The 25,287-nt window shown below is 46.0% G+C and overlaps 1 protein-coding gene across 2 annotated transcripts in view; it reads left to right on the top strand.

Annotated features, from left to right (window-relative positions):
- COL4A2 (collagen type IV alpha 2 chain) overlaps positions 1–25,287 on the top strand; it is a 711,921-nt gene that overhangs the window by 358,805 nt on the left and 327,829 nt on the right. For both annotated transcript variants that reach the window (XM_063953175.1, XM_063953174.1), the window contains one exon: positions 21,128–21,208. In XM_063953175.1, coding sequence (XP_063809245.1) covers positions 21,128–21,208 — 81 coding nt within the window. The remainder of the gene's footprint in view (positions 1–21,127; positions 21,209–25,287) is intronic.

Here is a 25,287-nt window from a genome sequence, read left to right as displayed (position 1 = left end):
AGACGCCCCTCCTGGGGCTGGACACTCTGAAGACGCCGCTCCTGGGGCTGGACACTCTGAAGACGCCCCTCCTGGGGCTGGACACCCGGACTCCTCTGTGACTCTAAATGGCTTGAATATTCTTCTCTGGACACCCAACTTGGGATAAGGTCTTTTAATCACCGGACCCCAGTCATAAATTTGAGTCTCTTTCAGAGTAGCCATCTTGATACCCCCGTCAGCAGTAGCAGGATCGGCTACTGTGGATGACTTGTAGACATGAGCACTGTGATACTGAGATTTGTCACCATTCCCTGGCTTGCGAAGAATGCAGTCTTTAACAAAATGACCGGAATTTCCACAGTAAAGACAGAGGTGTAGCTCCCTACGCCGCTGACGTTCAGTTTCAGAGAGCTTGGGCCGTGGATAGCTCTGATGAACAACTTTTCCTTGCACAGAGGAAGAGACTCTATTAACTGGTTGGGACAAAACAGGATCAACAACGTTGGTAGTATTCCTGAGGAGATCAGGCATCACAGAGAGAATACTAGGCAAAAGTTCTTGTAACTGTAGTAACATCTGGTAGAAAATCTGCAGTTGGTCAGGAGTCTTAGAGCAGAAGGTCAGAGAATCTCTGGAGAAAGAATTCCGCTGCAGACACTGAGGCACTGAGGTGCTGGAAGCACGGAGGTGCTGAGGCACGGAGGTGCAGAGGCACGGAGGCACGGAGGTGCTGGAAGCACTGAGGTACTGAGGCACTGAGGTGCTGAGTCACGGAGGTGCTGGAAGCACGGAGGTGCTGAGGCACGGAGGTGTTGGAAGCACGGAAGTACTGAGCTCTGGAGATCCCAACTACAACAGTAGTAAAACTGAAACACGACAGCTGTGGTTTTCAGGGGAGAACACGGAATTCAGTACTGTGCCTTTAAGACGAAACATTGCAGCTGTGCCTTTACATTGAGACTCAGGGAAATGGTGAAATCAAATGGCAACACACAAGTAAACCAAACGGTAACAAGGGAACAGAGTTTCCACAGGAACTTAGGTACAAAGGTTACCTTAAGGGAGCTCAGCATAAAGACTCACACAAGGCTGTATGTGACACGAGGAACTGGCCCAGATTCTAACTCAGCCTCCTGATTTATACTTCCTGGTCCTTGATGATTGGTGAGCAGGATGAGGTGATGCAGACAGTCTCAGGCTGGCAGAGGATTGGACAACTCTGGGTCAGGTGAACAGACACTGTCATGTGACTACTCTAGCCAAGGCTGTGATGTAGAATGAGGCCTAGCAGGCCGAGAGAACACTGAAGCCTGGACTTCTGCAAAACACAGGATGCTTGCTTTTAGACCTAAAGTTCAGATTACTGAATTCAGCCTCACACAGGAGATCACCACAGGTGGAGCTAATTAACTATTACCTCTCAGGCAGAGAACTCAGGAAAACTCATAGTGCTGACAAGCTGTTTAACTCCGTGAGTGAAAAGACACAGGATCCAGGACAGATGGCAGAGGTAAGTCACCAAATATAAAACCTACAGTCAGGATTGTGACAATGTTTATGGACACGACAGTGGTCAGGTGATGCAGATTCCAAACGGCACATGGAAGTATTGCCGTATAAAGGGGAGGAGTTATTTGGGGTCGGTCCATCGGACCTGGTGGCCTCGGCAACAGCTGGAAAATCCACCTTTTTTACCCCAAATCACATCTCAGCAGAAAAAGACACCGTCTTTTCAGCCTCAGTCCTTTCGTCCCCATAAGGGCAAGCGGACAAAAGGCCAGTCATATCTGCCCAGGGATAGAGGAAAGGGAAGAAGACTGCAGCAGGCAGCCCATTCCCTGGAACAGAAGCCCTCCACAGCTTCTGCCAAGTCCTCAGCATGACGCTGGGGCCGTACAAGCGGACTCAAGTGCGGTGGGGGGTCGTCTCAAGAGTTTCAGCGCGTAGTGGGCTCACTCGCAAGTGGACCCCTGGATCCTACAAGTAGTATCCCAGGGGTACAGACTGGAGATTCGAGACGTCTCCCCCTCGCAGGCTCCTGATGTCTGCTTTACCAACGTCTTCCTCCGACAGGGAGGCAGTATTGGAAACAATTCACAAGCTGTATTCCCAGCAGGTGATAATCAAAGTACCCCTCCTACAACAAGGAAAGGGGTATTATTCCACACTATATTGTGGTACTGAAGCCAGACGGCTCGGTGAGACCTATTCTAAATGGGAAATCTTTGAACACTTACATACAAAGGTTCAAATAAAGATGGAGTCACTCAGAGCAGTGATAGCGAACCAGGAAGAAGGGGACTATATGGTGTCCCTGGACATCAAGGATGCTTACCTCCATGTCCCAAATTGCCCTTCTCACCAAGGGTACCTCAGGTTCGTGGTACGGAACTGTCACTATCAGTTTCAGACGCTGCCGTTTGGATTGTCCACGGCACCCCGGGTCTTTACCAAAGTAATGGCCGAAATGATGATTCTTCTTCAAAGAAAAGGCGTCTTAATTATCCCTTACTTGGACGATCTCCTGATAAGGGCAAGGTCCAGAGAACAGTTGGAAGTCGGAGTAGCACTATCTCAAGTAGTTCTACGACAGCACGGGTGGATTCTAAATATCCAAAATCGCAGCCGTTTCCGACGACACGTCTGCTGTTCCTAGGGATGGTTCTGGACACAGTCCAGAAAAAGGTGTTTCTCCCGGAGGAGAAAGCCAGGGAGTTATCCGAGCTAGTCAGGAACCTCCTAAAACCAGGAAAAGTGTCAGTGCATCATTGCACAAGAGTCCTGGGAAAAATGGTGGCTTATTACGAAGCGATTCCATTCGGCAGATTCCACGCAAGAACTTTTCAGTGGGATCTGCTGGACAAATGGTCCGGATCGCATTTTCAGATGCATCAGCGGATAACCCTATCTCCAAGGACAAGGGTGTCTCTCCTGTGGTGGTTACAGAGTGCTCATCTTCTAGAGGGCCGCAGATTCGGCATTCAGGATTGGATGCTGGTGACCACGGAGGCCAGCCTGAGAGGCTGGGGAGCAGTCACACAGGGAAAAAATTTCCAGGGAGTATGATCAAGTCTGGAGATTTTTCTCCACATAAATATACTGGAGCTAAGGGCAATTTACAATGCTCTAAGCTTAGCAAGACCTCTGCTTCAAGGTCAGCCGGTATTGATCCAGTGGGACAACATCACGGCAGTCGCCCACGTAAACAGACAGGGCGGCACAAGAAGCAGGAGGGCAATGGCAGAAACTGCAAGGATTTTTCGCTGGGCGGAAAATCATGTGATAGCACTGTCAGCAGTGTTCATTCCGGGAGTGGACAACTGGGAAGCAGACTTCCTCAGCAGGCACAACCTCCACCCGGGAGAGTGGGGACTTCATCGGGAAGTCTTCCACATGATTGTGAACCGTTGGAAAAGACCAAAGGTGGACATGATGGCGTCCCGCCTGAACAAAAAACTGGACAAGTATTGCGCCAGGTCAAAAGACCCTCAGGCAATAGCTGTGGACGTTCTGGTAACACCGTGGGTGTACCAGTCGGTGTATGTCTTCCCTCCTCTGCTTCTCATACCCAAGGTATTGAGAATTATAAGACGTAGAGGAGTAAGAACTATACTCGTGGCTCCGGATTGGCCAAGAAGGACTTGGTACCCGGAACTTCAAGAGATGCTCACAGAGGACTCATGGCCTCTGCCGCTAAGAAGGGACTTGCTTCAGCAAGTACCATGTCTGTTCCAAGACTTACCGCGGCTGCGTTTGACGGCATGGCGGTTGAACGCCGGATCCTAAGGGAAAAAGGCATTCCGGAAGAGGTTATTCCTACCCTGGTCAAAGCCAGGAAGGAGGTGACCGCACAACATTATCACCACATGTGGCGAAAATATGTTGCGTGGTGTGAGGCCAGGAAGGCCCCATGAAGAAATTTCAACTCGGTCGTTTCCTGCATTTCCTGCAAACAGGAGTGTCTATGGGCCTCAAAATTGGGGTCCATTAAGGTTCAAATTTCGGCCCTGTCGATTTTCTTCCAGAAAGAATTGGCTTCAGTTCCTGAAGTCCAGAAGTTTGTCAAGGGAGTACTGCATATACAACCCCCTTTTGTGCCTCCAGTGGCACTGTGGGATCTCAACGTAGTTCTGGGATTCCTAAAATCACATTGGTTTAAACCGCTCAAATCTGTGGATTTGAAATATCTCACAGGGAAAGTGACCATGCTGTTGGCCCTGGCCTCGGCCAGGCGAGTGTCAGAATTGGCGGCGTTTGTCTCAAAAAAGCCCATATCTGATTGTCCATTCGGACAGGGCAGAGCTGCGGACTCATCCCCAGTTTCTCCCTAAGGTGGTGTCAGTGTTTCACCCGAACCAGCTTATTGTGGTACCTGCGGCTACTAGGGACTTGGAGGACTCCAAGTTGCTAGATGTTGTCAGGGCCCTGAAAATATAGTTTCCAGGACGGCTGGAGTCAGGAAAACTGACTTGCTGTCATCCTGTATGCACCCAACAAACTGGGTGCTCTTGCTTCTAAGCAGACGATTGCTAGTTGGATGTGTAGTACAATTCAGCTTGCACATTCTGTGGCAGGCCTGCCACAGCCAAAATATGTAAATGCCCATTCCACAAGGAAGGTGGGCTCATCTTGGGCGGCTGCCCGAGGGGTCTCGGCTTTACAACTTTGCCGAGCTGATACTTGGTCAGGGGCACACCCTGACTGAGGAGGACCTGGAGTTCTCTCATTCGGTGCTGCAGAGTCATCCGCACTCTCCCGCCCGTTTGGGAGCTTTGGTATAATCCCCATGGTCCTGACGGAGTCCCCAGCATCCACTTAGGACGTCAGAGAAAATAAGAATTTACTTACCGATAATTCTATTTCTCGTAGTCCGTAGTGGATGCTGGGCGCCCATCCCAAGTGCGGATTGTCTGCAATACTTGTACATAGTTATTGTTACAAAAATCGGGTTATTATTGTTGTGAGCCATCTTTTCAGATGCTCCGCTGTTATCATGCTGTTAACTGGGTTCAGATCACAGGTTGTACAGTGTGATTGGTGTGGCTGGTATGAGTCTTACCCGGGATTCAAAATCCTTCCTTATTGTGTACGCTCGTCCGGGCACAGTATCCTAACTGAGGCTTGGAGGAGGGTCATAGGGGGAGGAGCCAGTGCACACCACCTGATCCTAAAGCTTTTACTTTTGTGCCCTGTCTCCTGCGGAGCCGCTAATCCCCATGGTCCTGACGGAGTCCCCAGCATCCACTACGGACTACGAGAAATAGAATTATCGGTAAGTAAATTCTTATTTTACCTAGAAACAAAGTATTAAAGCAATATCAAAAGATAGGTTATCTGTACTAAGGGCAACTATATTAATATTAAAGTATGCTAGAATTAAATAAGTAAACAGTGATTCCTATGAATATAAGGTAATATATATGGCAGTAAACCATTCCATATGTCTAACGTTTAGGGTCTGAAAACGATCTTAAACAGTGAGCTATGGCCAGACAAGTGATAAGTGACTGCAGTGGCGTACAAAACAGAAGTTAACCAGTATCAAAAATATGTATTTTAAGTGGGTAGACAAGGGCAAACTTATGAGGGTACTTGGGGGCGAGGCTGGCATGGGAATTCTATGATAGAGAGCTAGGTTGAAAGTGAACCATGGAGAAGCAGTTGTCCCATTTATCCCAAAAATTAACTGTATCTATATCTAGGGCATAAGATACATCTATTTCAATAGACTAGGATAATTGTGACTCTTAGGGGGGTACACATGGAGAGATCCGTTCTTAAAATCTAAGCAATCTGACTAGATTGCTTAAATTTTAAGCACGGATATCTTGTGTGTATGCCCCCCAGCAATAGCGATGTGCGACCCCGCGCATCACTATCACCGGTGCTAGATTGGCCTGCATGCAGGCAAAATCTAGCACATCACTCATTTCACCCGCTGGCTGAAATGAGTGGTCCCCCACCGTCACCCCCCTCGCTCAGCACACATCGCACTGTGCTGAGTGGGGGAGCTCAGCACACATCTCCCTCTACATCTCCCCATCTGTAAGGCCCTTAAGGAGGTCCGATATTCCCTATGAGACTGAAGGGCAGTTCATACAGGAAGAGATGTGTGCTGAGCGATCGGTCACAGACCGCTCAGCACACATCTCTCCCCCCGCTCAGCACAGCGCAATGTGTGCTGAGCGAGGGGGGCTGCTCATTTCACCCAGCGGGTGAAATGAGCGATGTGCTAGATTGTGCCTGCATGCAGGCCAATCTAGCACCGGTGATAGCGACACACGGGGCCGCGCATTGCTATCACTGTGGGGCATACACACAATAGATCTTTGCTTAAAATCTAAGCAATCTAGTCAGATTGCTTAGATTTTAAGAACGGATCTCTCCATGTGTACCCCCCTTTAAGGTAGGCTGATTTTCCTGGTAATGTAGATTATCAACCTCAGCAATCGGGAATGAAGGAAAGATGCATATTTGTTTAAAGACACAACCAAGCAGAGCACATTTTACTGCTCATGGGAAACATTTGTTTGTTTAGTTTTTAGGCTAAAATATTTCAGCTCGAGACAGCTGTTGTTCACCAATATTTACAATATAATTTTCATTATACAGGTGTTTGTCAAAGATGTTTATTAGCTGCATGATAGGGAGGTTTTCCCAAAATAAAGGATGAGAGCTTAATGAAAAGGATGTGAAATTTGTATCAGCTGACATGAATTGGATAAAACCAAGAGGAAGTTAAATATTTATGTGTTTATATCGTTTTAAACAAGTTGTTTGTAAATGATAACAGCATGTTTGGATTCAGCAGTCTTGAGACTTATCCTGAAGAGTTCCTATGTAACTAAACATTTTGTTTTAGTAGTTAAAGTGTTTTTATGTAGTTACTTTGCCATGTCTACTGTATATGTAGCCTGAAGTATCTATTTTTACCAGAATAAATTACTGTACGATAAAAGCTAGAGCCTGCAATATCTAATTGTTTAGACTTCATACATTAAAGAACACTAGAAGCCTTTCGGCCAAGAACTGTTGTTTCAGTATCTCAAATTGCATTTTGTAGTTTTGTGACACAAGGATTTAAATAGGTTTTAGTCTTTACGTTACTTTAAAGAAATTATTTAAAAAATCTAAATAAAACCACTCTTTCCATGTTGGGAATCCATCCTTTCTATGCAACCACCCTTCCCTGGAATGATTAATGGTGAGTTATCCAGGTAACTTTGGGGGTCATTCCGAGTTGTTCGCTCGCAAGCTGCTTTTAGCAGCTTTACACACGCTAAGCCGCCGCCTACTGGGAGTGAATCTTAGCTTCTTAAAATTGCGAACGAAAGATTCGCAATATAGCGAAAAGACATCTCTGTGCAGTTTCTGAGTAGCTCGAGACTTACTCGGCATCTGCGATCAGTTCAGTGCTTATCGTTCCTGGTTTGACGTCATAAACACACCCAGCGTTCGCCCAGACACTCCTCCGTTTCTCCAGCCACTCCCGCGTTTTTCCCAGAAACGGCAGCGTTTTTTCGCACACACCCATAAAACGGCCAGTTTCCGCCCAGAAACACCCACTTCCTGTCAATCACATTACGATCACCAGAACGAAGGAAAAAACGTGAGTAAAAAACCTAACTGCATAGCAAATTTACTTGGCGCAGTCGCACAGCGGACATTGCGCATGCGCACTAAGCGGAAAATCGCTGCGATGCGAAAAAATTTACCGAGCGAACAACTCGGAATGACCCCCTTTGTAAGAATGCAGCAAGCAGTGCAAATGTGTCACCAGCACTTACAGTAGAGCAGAAGCGGCCATTATTAATATATTGTTTGCACATGCCCTCATGTCTATTTATTTCTTCCCATTTGTCTTCTCTATCATTCACATATGTCTTTATATCAGCAATCACAACTGTGTAAAACCCTTTTTCTGCTGCGGGGTACACTGGGCTCCACAAGGATAGACATAGGGGGTGTAGAGTAGGATCTTGATCCGAGGCACCAACAGGCTGAAAAACTTTGACTGTTCCCAGAATGCATAGCGCCGCCTCCTCTATAACCCCGCCTCCCTGCACAGGAGCTCAGTTTTGTAGTTGGTGCCGCAGATAGCAGGCACATAACAGAGGGGCTGCTCCAGGCAGCCCTAAGAAAAAGTGAAGACTGCAAGGGCAGCAGCTGTGTGTAAATGTCAAAGACATTCACTGCTGCAGCTCCAGCTCTCCCCAGCGGCGCTGTACACTCCCGAGCCCTGGTTGCCGGGTAACTACAGCAGGAGGCTCCGGTTTTCTTCATGGTCAGGCACACACGACGGGGGCTCTCCGGGATCGCGTGGCCGCGCTTCGGGAGGTGGTGAGTGGGTCCCGCTTGTGGGCCCCATACTTTATCGCGATCCGGCGCGGTCAGTGGGAGGTGGGCCGCGCGCGCTGGCGGTGGACACTGTGGCAGTGCAGGCGATCCCACTAGATCATCAGGGCATGGGCGCAGGTCAGGTTTTCTCTCTAAACCAGTTTAATAAAGAGCCCACAGTACCCAGTGGTTTTGCCAGCAGGGGGATAAGGCTTAGACCTGAAGCCCCTCCCCCAGCCCCAGGGCGCCATTTCCCGCAAATGTTCCCACCCTGGAGCTGCATATCTGTCTCTCCCTCACTCCCTGTCAGTGTGTGGGCGCCATTTCTCTCAGCTTCACTGTTCCTGGGACTGCTTGGGCAAATCCTCCTGTGTAAAGCCGCCTGGTTGTCAGTGCTGTGACTTTACATGACACTTAAGTATTCTACCTGCCTTTTAGACAGTGTTAGTTAAGAAAGAGTGCATTTAGTTGGGGTTTTCTAGTACAATTACCCTGTGATATACATCCAGTTCTTACTGTGCAGTGTTATATCTATTGACTACATAGCTATATATATAAGCTAGTCCAGTGCAGTATTATTGTTAGTAATAACCTCTGCATTGTACAAACTGTGACTATCTGTGTGTGCATTAGCTAGCTGAGTGGTGTCCATTTCGTGTCTTTCACTCAACTTGCTATCCCTATATTTTATAACCTGAGGGGGCTTGGTTCGTCAGGTTTTATATTTATATAGGATTTTCACAAAGATATACTTTAATACGTATTTTTCTCTGTGGTTTTAGTCACCATATCTCTCCTTTATCTCTGCTAGTGCTGACTACACTGTGCAGGGGTTTGGGTACGAGGTATTGTGCTGCTGCCAATTGTACTGTGTTACCTGATACTGCAAGTTACATCATGTCTGTTTCTGAGGGTAACGGTTCTGGGGCTGAACACACTGCCGGTGTTGCTGAAGCCACAGATCCCTATGAGGAGAATATAGCAGCTGTGGGCTCTGGTTCTGGGGGCTCCTTGCCCCCCAGTGGGACTGTGGCAACGGAGGTACATAATGACCCACCATGGGCCGCTTTTTCCACGCTTCTACATACGCTAGTGAATAAACTAACACCCCCTATGCCGGGACAACCGTATGTGGTCCCTGCAGCTAACCCGCCGTGGGCGGACGATTTATCTGCTCAATTGAAGAAGTTGAACCAGTCCCTGACTACTAAAAAGTCTGACCCTCGCTCGCCCAAGCCCAGGGGTCCTCTAAGCGAGCTCTTATCTCCTCACAATCCACTGCTGTCACTGACACCTCGTCTGATGAAGACGGCACTTACACTGACCCCACAGATTCTGACACAGATACTGCTGATGGGGAGGGTAGTTCACATGTGGATGTTCCTGATCTTTTGGAGGCTATTAAGTTGATTTTGCAGATTACGGATGATCCCGAGCCATCCGTCCCTCCTAAGAAACCAGATAGGTTCAAGCGTCAGAAGGTGGTTAAACAAGTTTTACCTCATTCTGACCACCTAGTGGATATACATCAGGAACCCTGGGAAAACCCGGGTAAGAGGTTTGTGCCTCAAAAGAAGATGCTGGCTCGCTATCCCCTCGCGCCAGAGATGTCTAAAAATTGGGAAACGCCTCCTCCAGTAGACTCACATGTAGCTAGGATGGTGGTTTCCTCAGCTCTACCTGTCACTACCGTCACGTCTCTAAAAGAGCCAACAGATAAACGTGTGGAGGGTTGTCTGAAAGCGATTTACACCCTTACGAGTGCTGCACAAAGGCCCACTATTGCAGCAACATGGGCTGCAGAGGCTATTGAAGCATGGGACTTGGAGTTAGAAGCTGAAATCTCTTCTGACCATGTTAGACAATGCTTGTCATATATTGTCACAGCTTCTCGCTATATTAAAGAGGCGGCTTCTGATGCCGGTATCCTAGCAGCCAAGGCCTCTACTACGTTAGTCCTGGCTCGCCGAATATTGTGGCTGAGATCCTGGTCTGTGGATCTGGACTCTAGAAAAACCCTGGAGGTACTCCCTTTCAAGGGAGATATTCTGTTTGGGGAGGACTTAAATAAGATAGTGGCTGACTTGGCTATTGCCAAAACTGCCTGACTGCCAAATACCACTCCTTCTGTGTCGAAGGCTAAAGGTACTTCCTTTCGCCCCTTTCGTCCTTCAGGTAAAGCAAAAGGTCAGGCATACAACAAGCAGACCTGCACTTCCAAACGTGGTAAGCCAAAGCCCAAAAGAGCCTGGGCGGCCTGTCAGCCAGCTTCCAAGACCAATAAGCCTGCCGCATGATGGGGCGGGCCTCCCCCTGGGGTATCCCTGGGTGGGGGGCTGGCTTCTGGGGTATACCCAGGAATGGTTGAAGACCACTTCAGATGCCTGGGTACGGGAAGTCGTCACTTGAGGTTACGCCATAGCCTTCAAAAACCGACCCCCTCATCGATTTTGCCAGACAGACGTCCCGTTGGACCAGACAAAGGCAAACACTCTACATTCGGTGGTACAGACCCTCCTGGATACAGGAGTCGTAGTACAGGTGCCTCTTGCGCAGAGGGGCCGGGGGTACTATTCTCCGCTGTTTCTAATCCCAAAACCGAATGGGTCCTCCCGGCCCATTCTCAACCTCAAGGTATTGAACAGGTTTGTGAAGGTTTTAGTTCCGTATGGAAACCCTTCGCTCTATAGTTCTGGCCTTGGAACCTGGTGACTACATGGTCTCCCTGGATATACAGGCTACTTACCTGCATATTCCTATAGCAGCGTCACATCAGCAATACCTGAGGTTTGCAATTGGCAACCTCCATTACCAGTTTCTTCACCAAAGTCATGGCGGTGATGACGGTGGTACTCCGCCGTCAAGGGGTCAGGATACTGCCGTATCTGGACGACTTGTTATTCCTGGCAAATTCCCCAGAACTTCTCCTACGTCATCTGGATATGACGGTCCAGTTTCTACAAGCCCACGGGTGGCTCATAAACTGGACGAAATCCTCCCTGGTCCCTGCTCAGAGCATGGTGCACCTGGGAGCGCTATTGGACACCCACAACCAGAGGTTGTTCTTGTCTCAGGAGAAAGTCCTGAAGCTTCAGGACAGGATTCGTTGCTTCCTTTCTCGTCCGCAAGTGTCGATACATTCGGCAATGCAGGTGCTGGGCCTCATGGTCTCAGCATTCGACATGGTGGAGTATGCTCAATTCCATTCTCGCCCCCTCCAGAGGCTAATTATAGCCAAGTGGGACAGCCTGCATCACCGGATCAGGTCTCACATGATCTCATTGACTCCGGAGGACCGTCTGTCGCTACTCTGGTGGCTCCAGGACCAACAATTGTGCAGGGGCCGTCCCTTCTGGATATCCAACTGGGTCCTGTTGACGACGGATGCCAGTCTAAGAGGTTGGGGCGCGGTGCTGGAGCAACACTCCCTTCAGGGTCGGTGGACCAAGGAGGAGTCCCTCCTCTCAATCAACATTCTGGAATTGCGGGCGGTCTTCAATGCATTGAACCTAGCCCAGCATTTAATTCAGAACTGTCCTGTTCAAGTACAGTCGGACAACGCCACCACAGTGGCTTACATAAATCATCAAGGCGGCACTCAAAGCCGTTTGGCAATGAAGGAAGTCTCACGGATTCTACATTGGGCGGGCCGCCATCTACCGGTCATATCGGCAATATTCATTCCGGGAGTCCTGAATTGGGAAGCGGACTTTCTCAGTCATCAGGACGTACATGCCGGCAAGTGGGGCCTCCATCCAGAAGTGTTTCAACTCCTAGTGGAAAAGTGGGGCCTTCCAGATGTAGATCTGATGGCGTCTCGACACAATCACAAGGTTCCGGTCTTCGAAGCAAGGACAAGGGATCCTCAAGCAGCATTCGTGGATGCGCTGGCGGTGCCGTGGAGGTTTTGGCTGCTGTATGTGTTCCCTCTGGTGTCACTTCTGCCCAGGGTAATTTGGAAGTTCAAGCAAGAAAAAGGAATTCTGCTTCTCATAGCTCCAGCGTGGCCCAGACGGCACTGGTTCTCAGACCTGCAAGGCCTATCGTCAGAGTGTCCAATTCTACTTCCACAACGCCCAGACCTCCTCGTTCAGGGCCCCTGTGTCTACCAGGACCCAGCCCAGCTGTCTTTGACGGCGTGGCTCTTGAAGCTTCCGTCTTAAGGGCTAAAGGGTTTTCTGAGGCGGTCATTCAAACTATGTTGCGGGCCCGGAAACCAGCTTCGGCTCGGATTTACTATATGGTCTGGCATTCTTACTTTGTTTGGTGCGCATCTAACAATTATGACGCTTCCAAATTTAGTATAGCCAAGTTGTTGGCTTTTCTTCAGCAGGGCCTGGACGTAGGCCTGCGTCTGGCCTCCCTCAAGGTTCAAATATCTGCCTTGTCGGTGTGATTTCAGAGAAAAATTGCGACCTTACCTGATGTGCATACCTTTACTCAGGGTGTGTTGCGTATCCAACCTCCCTATGTCCCGTCTGTGCCTCCTTGGGACTTGTCGGTGGTTTTGGAGGCGTTACAAGAGTCTCCGTTTGAACCTCTTGGTTCAGCTGATCTTAAGGTGGTGTTTCTGCTGGCTATTGCCTCAGCTTGAAGAGTGTCGGATTTGGGTGCCTTGTCCTGTAGTTCCCCATATCTGATATTTCATCGTGACCGGGTGGTTCTTAGGACTCGTCCCGGATACTTACCTAAGGTGGTTTCTTCGTTCCACCTTAACCAGGAGATTGTGGTTCCGGCACTTGTTTCTCCTGATCTGTCTTCCAAAGAGAGGTCTTTGGATGTGGTACGGGCTCTCCGTATCTATGTGAAGAGAACTGCTTCTATTAGGAAATCTGATTCTCTCTTTGTGCTGTTTGAATTTCACAAACGGGGCTGGCCTGCTCACAAGCAAACTTTGGCCAGATGGATTAGAATGGTGATTGTACAGGCTTATGTGAGGGCTGGCCTCTCGGCTCCTGCTCACATTAACGCCCATTCTACTCGGTCTGTGGGACCTTCTTGGGCGGCCCGCCGTGGTGCGACCCTTGAACAATTGTGCAAGGCGGCTACGTGGTCATCTGTGAACACGTTCATAAGGTTCTATGCCTTCGATACTGCCGCTTCCCAGGATGCTTCCTTTGGACGCAGGGTTCTTGTGCCCGCTACAGTGCGTCCCCTCCCATAAGGAACTGCTTTAGGACATCCCCTATGTCTATTCCTTGTGGAGCCCAGTGTACCCCGCAGCAGAAAACGAGTTTTATGGTAAGAACTTACCTTTGTTAAAACTCTTTCTGCGAGGTACACTGGGCTCCACAAGGCGCCCACCCTGACGCACTTAGCTTCTTTGGGTTGGTATGGCATTAGCCGCTGACACTTCTCCTGTCGTGAGAGTGTGGTATATGTGACTACTAACTGTTGTCGTCTCTTTTCCTGCTACTGCATTGGGCTGGTTAACTAAAAACTGAGCTCCTGTGCAGGGAGGCGGGTTATAGAGGAGGCGGCGCTATGCATTCTGGGAACAGTCAAAGCTTTTCAGCCTGTTGGTGCCTCGGATCAAGATCCTACTCTACACCCCCTATGTCTATCCTTGTGGAGCCCAGTGTACCTCGCAGAAAGAGTTTTAACAGAGGTAAGTTCTTACCATAAAACTTGTTTTCTGTCCACACCCTATACACTTTTTCACTGATCACTGCCTCAATTCCACACTGGTTACCTTCTCTCCCACTGCTTCCATGACTTCACCCCCTCTTTCACCCTCCTTACTTGCTAGCTTCAAACGGTATCTGGTCTATAGATCTACACTAATAGGGTCTACAGTCAATAGGTTGACCACTAATGGTCGACATGCATTAGGTCGTCAGGGTCAAACTGTCGACAGTCAAAATGTCGGCAAGGTCAAAATGTCAACACGTGTTTTTATGTTTTTTTTTATTTTGACAACTTTTGCTGCATTTACTAGCCATGTCACAAACTATTACCTTTAGTAACCTTGTGGCGAGAGAATTGGAGCTGAGCGAGACACCGAGCCCGAAGCGTGACGAGCGAAGTGAGCCCGCAAGGGGACATATTTCATAATATTGACTATCCATGTCGCAAACTATTACCATTAGTAACCTTGTGGCGAGCGAGCCACCACACCAAAGAGTATCGAGCGAAGCGAACCTGCATATAAAAAAAAAATAGGATAACATTTTTTTTGAAAACACAAAACAACCCCCATTTTTTTGTCGACCTTTTGACCCTGTCGACCGTTTGACTATCGACCGTTTGACCCTTTTGACCCTGTCGACCATCTGACTATCGACCTTTTACTGTCGCCCTAATGACTGTCTATCTTTTAAATGTCTATTTTCTGTATTAGAACTGCTTCAAACATGCACTCAAAACACACATATTAATCAAAGCATTCTAGCTCTCCTCCTAATGTTCACTTACTTCTATCCCCTTGACCTTCTCTTCCACTCAGATCAGCTGCCAACTATTCACCCCTCTCCTTAATATGTACGCTTTCATGGGCAGGACCCTCTTTCCTCTTGTTCCTCCATATGCACTATCCATGCCAACTATTCCTACTTATCTTTTGTCTCCAAGACTATTCAACCACTCTGATACTGTGCGCTCACCCTTACCATGTATACCAACTCATCATGTGCAGAAATGCCTCCCCTCCCTATGACTTATAGTACCATTGCTTGTCCTACAAATTAGGGAGTTGCCCTACCCTCACATCATACAGTATCTTACATTGTCTGTCATTTTATTGTTGTATGTTGTTACGAGATATGCCAATTAACACTACAGATGTGTCTATATACACCTTTCCTCATTTAAGTCATATGGTCATATTAGCCATGCAATCTAATCTGTGCCATAGTCACGCTTTGTGATTTTTCTTAAAATATGCTACTTTAATCAGGGGCAAACACAGGATTTTTAAGGGGGGAATTCCAGATATGTACGAATATGAAGGGTGGGAGAGAGAGAAAGAGACATGAGAGAGAGGATTGGGAAGGGAGAAAGAGTGACATGTCGAGAGAGAGATATGGCAAGAGAGAGAAAGACATGGCTAGAGAGAGACATGGTGAGAACAAGATACAGATGGCGAGAGAGAAAGAAATGGCAACAGAGACAGACATGGCAAGAGAGAGAGATGAGAGGGAGAGAGGTATAAAGAGATCACTACATGGAGAGATAGAAAGAGATATACATGGAGAGATAGAAAATTAGAGCTACATGGAGGGAGTGAGAGGGAGAAAGCTAAATGGAGATCATTCCCACCCCATAATTCCCCCTCTCCCTCCATAGATAGCAGCACAAACACCATCATGCTTCACCTCCTCCCCCTCCACTCCCCGCACTCATGAATTGTCAAAGAGCATAAGTTATAGCCTACCCGCTCGCCCCCGGAATATACAGAGATGTCACCTCGCTGCCACAGTGGAAATACTGTGAGGATTGAGGACACAAGAGAGCGCCACTACCACTCAAGCTGGGCATGCGAGAAGAGCCTGAGAGGAGCTGCTCCCCCTACATTCCAGTGGCCAGCCCCTCATTGTGACTCACTGTATACATAACAGAGCAGCTGCGGCTATGCTTAGGTGGACGGGAAAATAGACCACTGTATATGAATAAATAAATCAGTCAGTCACCTGTTATGCGATAGATAGGTGGCCAGAAGGGTTTCCAAGTACACCGACCCCCCTCCCCCCCTTGCTACTTTGCACAAATTGTTTTGCATCAAAAATCAATTGGGAATTCATTCATTCATGACTGGTGGTGGAGCGTCTTAGCCATGCTATGCAACCCATGCCAAATCAAGCAAAAAGGAAAGGTGTATAAGGATACATCTGTACAGATGTGTCCTCTTACATCTTTGCTCCGTGCACTACATTACATAAAAAGCATGAGTGCCCTGTGACTCGGTAGCGCAGAGCATCTTTTTTGTGTTTTTCCCCACGTAAATGCGTCTTAGACGCAAACTTGCAGAAAAGCATGCACAATCAGCTTCTGCTGATTAAAATGATATGCAGCATGCCTATATTCTGTGTGTGACTTCGACTGTATTTGCATACAAGATGCTATGCTCCAGTGTTTTCATGGAAAACAGTAATGTGCCATTTCTGATGCAGATACAGCCGCAATTGCAAACAAAATGCAAAAATGGAAGCTTGGCGCAACCAAGTCCCACAATGGCATGGCGCAACTTTTACAAATGTCAACATGGTTCAAATATCAAGATATTCATAATGTCAACATTTAACATGTCAACACCAGAATGGTGACATTATATTTTTGTGTTATTTTTAGGATTAGGGATAGGGTTAGGACTTTGGGTTAGGATAAAATATGCAAAAAAAATATTCTGGTGTTGACATGTTAAATGTAGACAATATGAATATGTCAACATTTTAACCAAGTTGACAGTTTGCTCATCGACCTAATGTCCATATCTACATTCTGAACCTGTCAACATTTTAGTGCTGACATTGTCGACTTTTCATATTACACCCGGACAGGAACCTCTGTGCAGATGGACCCATAGCTAATGCAAGGATTACTATGCTTATAGTTGCACCCCTGCGATAGCAACGGGCAATCGAAATAAACAACTCTGCATTATGTTATAAATAAATGTCTAAAAGGCACTGAAGGGAGAGAGAATGATTAAGCAAAATACTTAGTAATAGTGAAAGTAGAGCACATGCAAGCAAATAGTCATCTCAGGCTTAACAAGCACTTTAAATGGAATTTACACTCAAATACAATTCCAAAATATTGTCTCTGCAAGAAAAAAAAGGTTTGGAACTCAAAAATGTTGACATTAGCCAAGTGGATCAGATAATGTTGGCACTAAGCTTGAGCTTTTATCTGTAAAACATAAATGCGCTTACTGACATAAACTCTACAGTGTACAGCATTTATAGCTAATACTAGACGTCTTATGCTGCCTGTGGTAAAACAGAATGTCCTGTTCTTGTAACAAGACAGTGGAAATGACAGTTAATGTGCCTTAAAGATGTGTTTTTTGTACTTTGAATTGACGCATTGTATTAAATGTGAGCAAAAAACAATAGCCTATTCATAGACACCCATGAAACAAAATCCAATAGACATGCATTCTTCTTTTCATGCTTACATTCATTTCTGCTGGTTTAGTCATATTTCATAGAGACTATGTGACGGAAAAACTGTGTTCTCCAGCAGACACTGTGCCTCTATGGCAGAGATGGACTGGGGCTCTAAATCAGCCCTGGCATTCCCAGTCTGCCCAGGAGTGCCACAAGTCACGAGGGCCTGGCCTTGCGGCACGCCCCAGTCTCTATATGCTGGGTGGCCAAGAAGAGTGTTGGAAGGTGGAGCTGTTCGGCCCGCTGTGTGCCGTGCACCCGACCAGAGCTGGGCATTTGCCAGAAGTGCCAGATGGCGAGTCCGGCCCTGCTCTGTGGTATATAAGGAATGAGAAGCAGTACAATATAGTCAATTATTAGCAGAATATTATACTCTAGTATACGGACTATGGATAGACAGTGTCTAGATAGACAATCAATAGGTCAATAGGGTCAAAATGTTGACCGATAAATTGCAGTCAGTACAAAAGGTCGACAGGTTCAAAAGGTCGACACGTATGTTCAACAGGTTTTTGTAAGTTTTTTTAAAAAATTGTACATTTTTGCTTGGTTTACCATCCACGTGGAATGTGACTGGGAATAGTAACCTGTGCTGAGCACAGCGGTAGCGAAGTGTGGCACCTTGCCTGAAGCGTGGTGTGCGTCTACATTTCTACTAATTTGGGGTGACAGATGATAAAAAAACAACTTGTGTCGACCATTTCCATCTCTACCTTTTGACCCAGTCGACCTTTTGTACTGTATTCCTTTTGCCTGTTGACCTTTTGACCCTGTTGACCATATGATGTTGACCTATTGACTATCTAAAAACTGTATGTTTTCTATACCACACCTTATAGAAGTACATGTAGCACTATATGGTGAAATCACTCTTGTTGTTATGCACTATATGGTGAAATCACTCTTGTTGTTATGCAGTACGGATGCTAGAGAGTTTTGTTTTTACACTACAATTTAGATTTGAACTAGGACAGACCCCTTCCTCAATCTATAGTCCCGTACACACTGGTCGATATTATGAACGATGTGATCTATGAATGATTTGAACTATGAATGATTTCATATCGTTCATACATACACACTGAACCAGGGCCGCAACTAGGGGGGGCTATGTGACCCGGGCGCTGGATGGATAGGGGCGCTGTGATCACTCTGACCCCATCCCGCTACGTGGATGCTGCAGTGCTTTGCCGGGATCAGAGCTCATGGATTGATTATGATGTCTGTGACAGTCTGTAACTATTGAGTGCCGAGCTGCTAATGCTCCTGTCTGCACGCTCAGATCTCTGTCTGGCCGGCTGCCTGTGGCTGCACTGCGTGGCTGTAAATCTCACTGCTGACAGGATGACCTGCTGTAAAGTCAGACAGTGAGTAAATGCTATTTCAGATAACATCTATTGAATTTCTTAATAGACCCCTTCACGATCTAGGAAGAACACCAGCAAACATTGAGCTCACTAAAAATGATTTCAACACTTTTGGTGGCTAATGGGCACTGGGCATCTGGCGTTTGCTCTGCATTCTTTTGGACCCATTTAATTATTTTGGCATTGGGGGTTTTAAAGTCAAGTTAAATAAAATGTGGTAGTATTTCATTTTATCAGTATTGTTCTATTCTTTCCCTTTATACCTGGAGAGGCAGAACATTGGCATGTCAGTAGAACAGAGTATGGACGTACACACCTGTACACACATGCTGTAGGTGTAGCATTCTCAACTGATACGCAGTCTACCTGTACAGTGGTTCATAATGACAATTTGTCATGTCTGCATGCATTAGGCTGGCATGTTATACACCGCATGTCAACAGTAACCATGTCAACATTTATCATGCCTACCAAGACCACATGTTGACATGAGAATGTCAACTTAATGTCCCTAATGGTTAAGCAGTCATATAAATCTAACCCACCCCCCCACACACACACAGCCTAACCCTAACCGCGCCTGCAGCCCAACCCTGACCCTCCCAGTGTTGCCTATCCATTGGCATTCTGAGGATGTCGACACGTTGAATCATGTTGACATTCTGCTGTCAACATTATGAATGTCGACGGGAGGAGGGGGGGGGCGACACTTTGCTGCTTTGCCCCGGGTGACAGAAATCATAGTTTCGGCCCTGACTGAACTATGACTATCAGCATCAATGAACATGAATGATATAGGCAATATTGAGCTGCATGTGCAGACGACTGAAGACTACATTAAACGACCAGCAGGTGCGCGCATCGTTCAAGCGTACACACTGGATGATATGAACGATAGATCTTTTATAAAAACATTATCGTTCATATTGTACATTCATATCACCCAGTGTGTGCGGGGCTTAAATCTCTCTGCACATTTTAAATCTACCACACCTAAAGTGCAACCTGGCTTTTCTTCTATTGCTCAGTAATGTTCATAAGTACTGCTGCAATAAATGCTGAGCTACTGAGAAACATTAAACAAAAGAGGAAACATAATGATCAAAGCAAATATGTTGTATCTTGTTGGAAACAAGTGGGATTTTCCACAGGATTTAAACAGTCTAGTAAATATATAGGGTGCGTGTTGTACATCATGCTGAGGCTCTAATAAACATTACATCATTGTTCTTGAAATTGCTTCTGGTATTTCAACTGACTGGATTTAAACATTACATTTTTTGTAGCTGCTGAATTGGCCCATTTTCATGTGACAAGCCTTGCAAGATTACTAACAGAACATGAATTGTACAGTTATTTTTGAAAATGTGAAATTAATTTCTGATTCTCTCAGTAACTAGTTTTACACACGTTGTATACCAAAAAACAAACTCGCTTTTGCAAATTCAAATTCACTCCTAATTGAATTGAACCCTTACTTTGAGATAGTAGCCAGAAGTTCCCGCTAATATAAAAGATACTGAATTCTGTCTGATATGCAGATAGCCACACTGTATTCCAGACAGAGAAGTTCAGACTGAAAAATTACTATAGGAAAATATGTAAATGAAACTGTAAACGCTATAGGTGTGTAAACACTAGGCTCCCGCGCATCGTGGGCAACATCGTCGGACCTGCATGCAGGTCCATGAGGCGACATCACCAGCAAGGGCCATGTTGCTAAATGCAGCATGGCCCCAGCTTCCCATCCCCCCCACCCCCACATGTTGCTGGCGCTGCCAGCATCAGCAAATGTGTATGCACTTGCCAAGCCGGCACCCCCGCCGGGTCCCGTCGCTAATGACATTGCATTGTTTGCGAGTTGTCCCAGTGTGTACCCACTTTATGACCACAGTTTATGACTTGCTTAATAGTCTATTGCTTGTCAGAACTTTTGTACAACATAGTGCAGAATTCATAAAATATAGATTTATAGAAATGATAAAAGTCATTCAATGTGTAAATCAGTTTTTTTCTTTCTTTCTTGAAAACTACCTTCTGCCTCATTGCTTGGAATATTGGATGAGGACAACATTTGTTTTATGGATTTAAAGAAAATGAGGAAATATTTTACAGGCTGTAACTATTGCAAACATTGCACTGCATTTTGCTCCATGAAATAGTTTAAACAATATTCTGCCAAAAACCATGTTGGCTCATCTCAGAATATAGTGACAGAACCATCCTTTGTCACTTAGTGAATCCACAATTGCATTAAGCCACATTTTTTTTTTCCTTTGTATGCTGATTTAATACATTTGATGAATTTAATATATTTTGTGCATTTGATTTTAGGGTGGCAAGTCATACACAGGACCCTGTGGAGGAAGAGATTGCAGTGAAGGTTGTCAGTGTTTGCCAGAGAAAGGCAGCCGTGTAAGTACCAGCAAGCTAATTTATTTATTTATTTATCTATTTGCCAGTAAACACTTTATATGTGGAACTACGCCTAGAACCTCAGCATACTTTATGCTTAGTACAATACGTATCTAGCAAACCTGGCTGCTTTTGTGTACTGCAAAACTGGCCCAAATGGCATGTGTCATGTTTGTAAAACTAGTAGAAAGCATATTGTATCTTTATACTCTGAATCACCCAATCTGACTGATATGAGACACATATTAGTGTGGGGAGCCAAATATAAAGATTTACACAAAATAAAAAAATAAAAAAAGGGGGTTGTGTGAATTGTGCCACCCACCTCAGCGCAAGGCCCTATGGCTGCCCCATGACACAAAGTTAATTAATTATTAATTAACAAAGTTCAGGAGGGAAACATTCTTCAAAGGAAAAGAAGTATTAGAACTCGAGGGCATACATTGAGACTGGAGGGGGGGAGGTTCAGGGGAAATTTAAGGAAAAATTACTTCACAGAAAGGGTAGTGGATAAGTGGAATAGCCTCCCATCAGAGGTGGTAGAGGCTAAGACTGTAGGGCAATTTAAACATGCTTGGGATAGGCATATGAATATCCTTACAAAGAATCAAGGTTAAAAAAGGGTTGAGATTGCCTAAAGGATAAAATAAAAAAGGGGCAGACTAGATGGGCCAAGTGGTTCTTATCTGCCGTCAAATTCTATGTTTCTATGTTTCTATGACACCTGCATATGGCTTGGAGGGTGCCTGAAACTGCCCACTACAGACAGCAGAGCAGCCTGCTGTGTCGTTAAAACATTCCAGGCACTGCTCTACTTCCTGGTGCTTATGGCCCTGTCCCTTTGGCATTATCATGTTGCTTCATACAGTATGTATAGCACAGAGTGGAAAATAGCTCTGTTGTGGTGCTGCATGTCGATGCAACTGGCACTTTATAGGGGTATGGGTCGTTGGGTCGCCACACATTAGGTCGACATGCATTGGATGACCGCTAAAGGTCGACATGCACTAGGTCGACAGGGTGTCTAGTTCGGCAGTGTCGTTAGGTCGACATGTGCAAGGCCGACAGGTCAAAAGGTCGACATGGTGTTTTTTTTTACTTTTTTGGGTGTCGTTTTCTTCTAAGAGTGACGGGGAACCCCAATTAGTGCACCGCGTCCCCTCGCATGGCTCGCTTCGCTCGCCATGCTTCGATCAAGGTGCCTCGCTGCGCTCGGCACAGATTACTGTTACCATTAGTAGTCCACGTGGATCGTAAAGTATGAAAAAGGTCAAAAAATAAAAAAATTTGTGAAAACCTCATGTCGACATTTATTATTATTTATTATTATTATTATTATCCTTTATTTATATGGCGCCACAAGGGTTCCGCAGCGCCCAATTACAGAGTACATATGCACATAATCAAAACAGGAAAACAGTGACTTACAGTTAATGACAATTTAGGACAAGTACAGGGTAACTAAGCATAACTACACCAGTAAATGACAGAGAAGTTCCAGGTGGCCAAAAAACTGCTTGATTTGGGCAGTTGAGGATTATTAAAGTAAGAAAAGGATAAGCACATGAGGAAAGAGGGCCCTACTCGTGAGAGCTGACCTGTTCACCTTGCACATGTCGACCTAATGAACCTGTCGACCTAGTGCATGTCGACATTTAGTGGTCGACCCAATGCTTGTCGACCTAATGCATGTCGACCTAACGAACGCAACCCCTTTATAGAGTTGAACAGTTTCCAGGATTACCGGGATAAACTGTGGCTTCAGTCGTGACAAACAACCCCTACTAGCGCATCCATTTTGCTCAAAATGTGTGTCTTATTCACACAAATAATACAACTGAAAGTGAAAACTACTTAGCTAGACTGCACTGATCAATTTGACGTTCAACATTTGTACATCTGTGTGTGACTGAGCCTGAATCTGTACACGAAGTGCTACAATGCGGCGGCCATGGCTTTTACTCACGCTATGTTCCGTTTTGCCTTATCTGCAACTGTATGATGTTTCGCTGCATCTGCATTGCATACAAGACACTAAATTGAAAGAAAAAGATGCTACAGTACACCTCTCAGAGTGGTTCAGTCGTGCAGGCATCTTGCGCCATACGGCGTATTGAGGCTAGTAGTACAGTTATATGAGGGCACGTGTATATGCTGGTGCAAGGTCGCACTAATGACAATTTGGAACAATAGTACATCAAAGGATGTACGTATTTGAGTGGCAGACTGCATAGGTGCTTCTCTTCCCAGGCATACAAAGTGGGAGCATCTACGGCCGAGGTGCATTCAACTTGTTAAGACCATAAAAAAGGCAGTAAGTGGTGACAGCTTAAAATGTGTGGCATTCAGGCCTCTTATGTCTCTGTCACTTTGCTGCTGATTATATCAGCATGCAACATGTTATGTGATTATCAAGCCACCAAAATTTGTATAGAGATTAAGCGGTTTATTTACTAAGCATTGAGTTCTAAAACCCGGCACTTGTAAACAAGTTTATGCCTGAAATGTAAAAGAGCAATGATATTACTAGCAAAACACAACTAGTAAAAGCATTTCCCTTTTAAATTCCAGCCATAAACATGATTAGAAGCGCCAGGTGTAAGGGGGGGGGTTTGATAAAACATATGCAGTGAGAGTTAGATTTGGGTGGGGTGTGTTAAAACTGAAATCTAGATTGCAGTGTAAAAATAAAACAGCCAGTATTTACCCAGTACAGAAACAATATAACCCACCCAACTCTAACTCTCTCTGCACATGTTATATCTGACCCCCCCCTCCCGCAGTTCACATGGGGCCTAATTCAGACCTGATCGTAGATGTGCTAAATTTAGCACATCTACGATCAGCTTCCCTGACATGCAGCGGGATGCCCAGTACAGTCCGCCCCGCATGTCAGGCCCTACTCCGCCGCACAAGTACAAAAGCATTGCACAGCGGCAATGCTTTTGTACTTGAAGAGTAGCTCCCTACCAGTGCAGCTCCTGTGCACTGGTAGGGAGCTACTCATTGCTGTCCGGGTCGCAGCGGCTGCGTGTGACGTCACGCAGCCTCCGTGGCCCGCCCCCACACAGTCCGGGCAAGCCCAGCGACTGCCTCTGCCTGTCAATCAGGCAGAGGTGATCTCAGGGCTGAGACCCTGTTGGCTGTATGGCATATGCCGGCGCATGTGCAGTTCAGACCTGATCGGCTGCTGTGCGAAAACACACAGCAGCGATCAGGTCTGAATTAGGCCCATGGTTTTGCCCATCTGCTAACAAATTTGCTGCTAAGATCAGGTCTGAATTAGGCCCTGAATACTGAACGTATAGAAGGTACCACGCATGCTGTCCTGTAAAGAATTAATGATACTTTGCTGTTAAATTGATGACCTTTTATTGCTATTTCTTTTGTATGATTTTTATTTTTTTAATCACTTTATTAGCTATGTTTAAATTACACCCTCCTAACAAAAGTAACATTTTGGTTTGTGGCATTCATTTTGTATTTAACCAAATACTAAGTAGTGCTTTGAATTGATGGATTGCTCCAAGAATGGCTTTGAAAGGATCATTCGTCCCGATTTTCATCCACCACAGAAACTCTGCAAGGTGAAGTCTTGCAGTAGCTATGTGATTTTTCTTGTGCCACTTGGTCAAACACCACATCCTTTTTACATGCTGTCTGTGGGCGTCGCTGTCTAGGCCCACAACATGGTGCCTGTGGTGTACCTAACTGGAAATGTTTGCAGCCTGATTCTTCTAGTTCCTCCTTCTTGTCACTGCGCCTGGAATTTGAATAAATGATGGAGCTTTTGGCTATTTTGTCAACGATGGCAGCTAAAAAAAATTTGGTACTTCTGTCCGGCACCTCAACCGCGATACATGCCTCTGAAGACCCCCCAGGTTGCAGAAGCACCATGCAAAGTTCCGCCATCATTAACAGCAAAGTAGTTTACAGTAAAACAGCTAAGAGAGCAAAGCTAGGTAGCACAATGGACGAACTGTCACTCCATGCCCCTGGAAAGCAACAGAGATCATTGTCTGCAATAAAAAAAAAGACCAGTAACAGGTAGTCATATATAAAATAACCCATTTATTTAT

Source organism: Pseudophryne corroboree, chromosome 2, assembly GCF_028390025.1.
Source record: "Pseudophryne corroboree isolate aPseCor3 chromosome 2, aPseCor3.hap2, whole genome shotgun sequence".
In the NCBI taxonomy this organism is placed as follows: domain Eukaryota; kingdom Metazoa; phylum Chordata; class Amphibia; order Anura; family Myobatrachidae; genus Pseudophryne; species Pseudophryne corroboree.
Note: the sequence above shows the minus strand (reverse complement) of the source record. Positions and strands in the feature narration are given on the sequence as shown.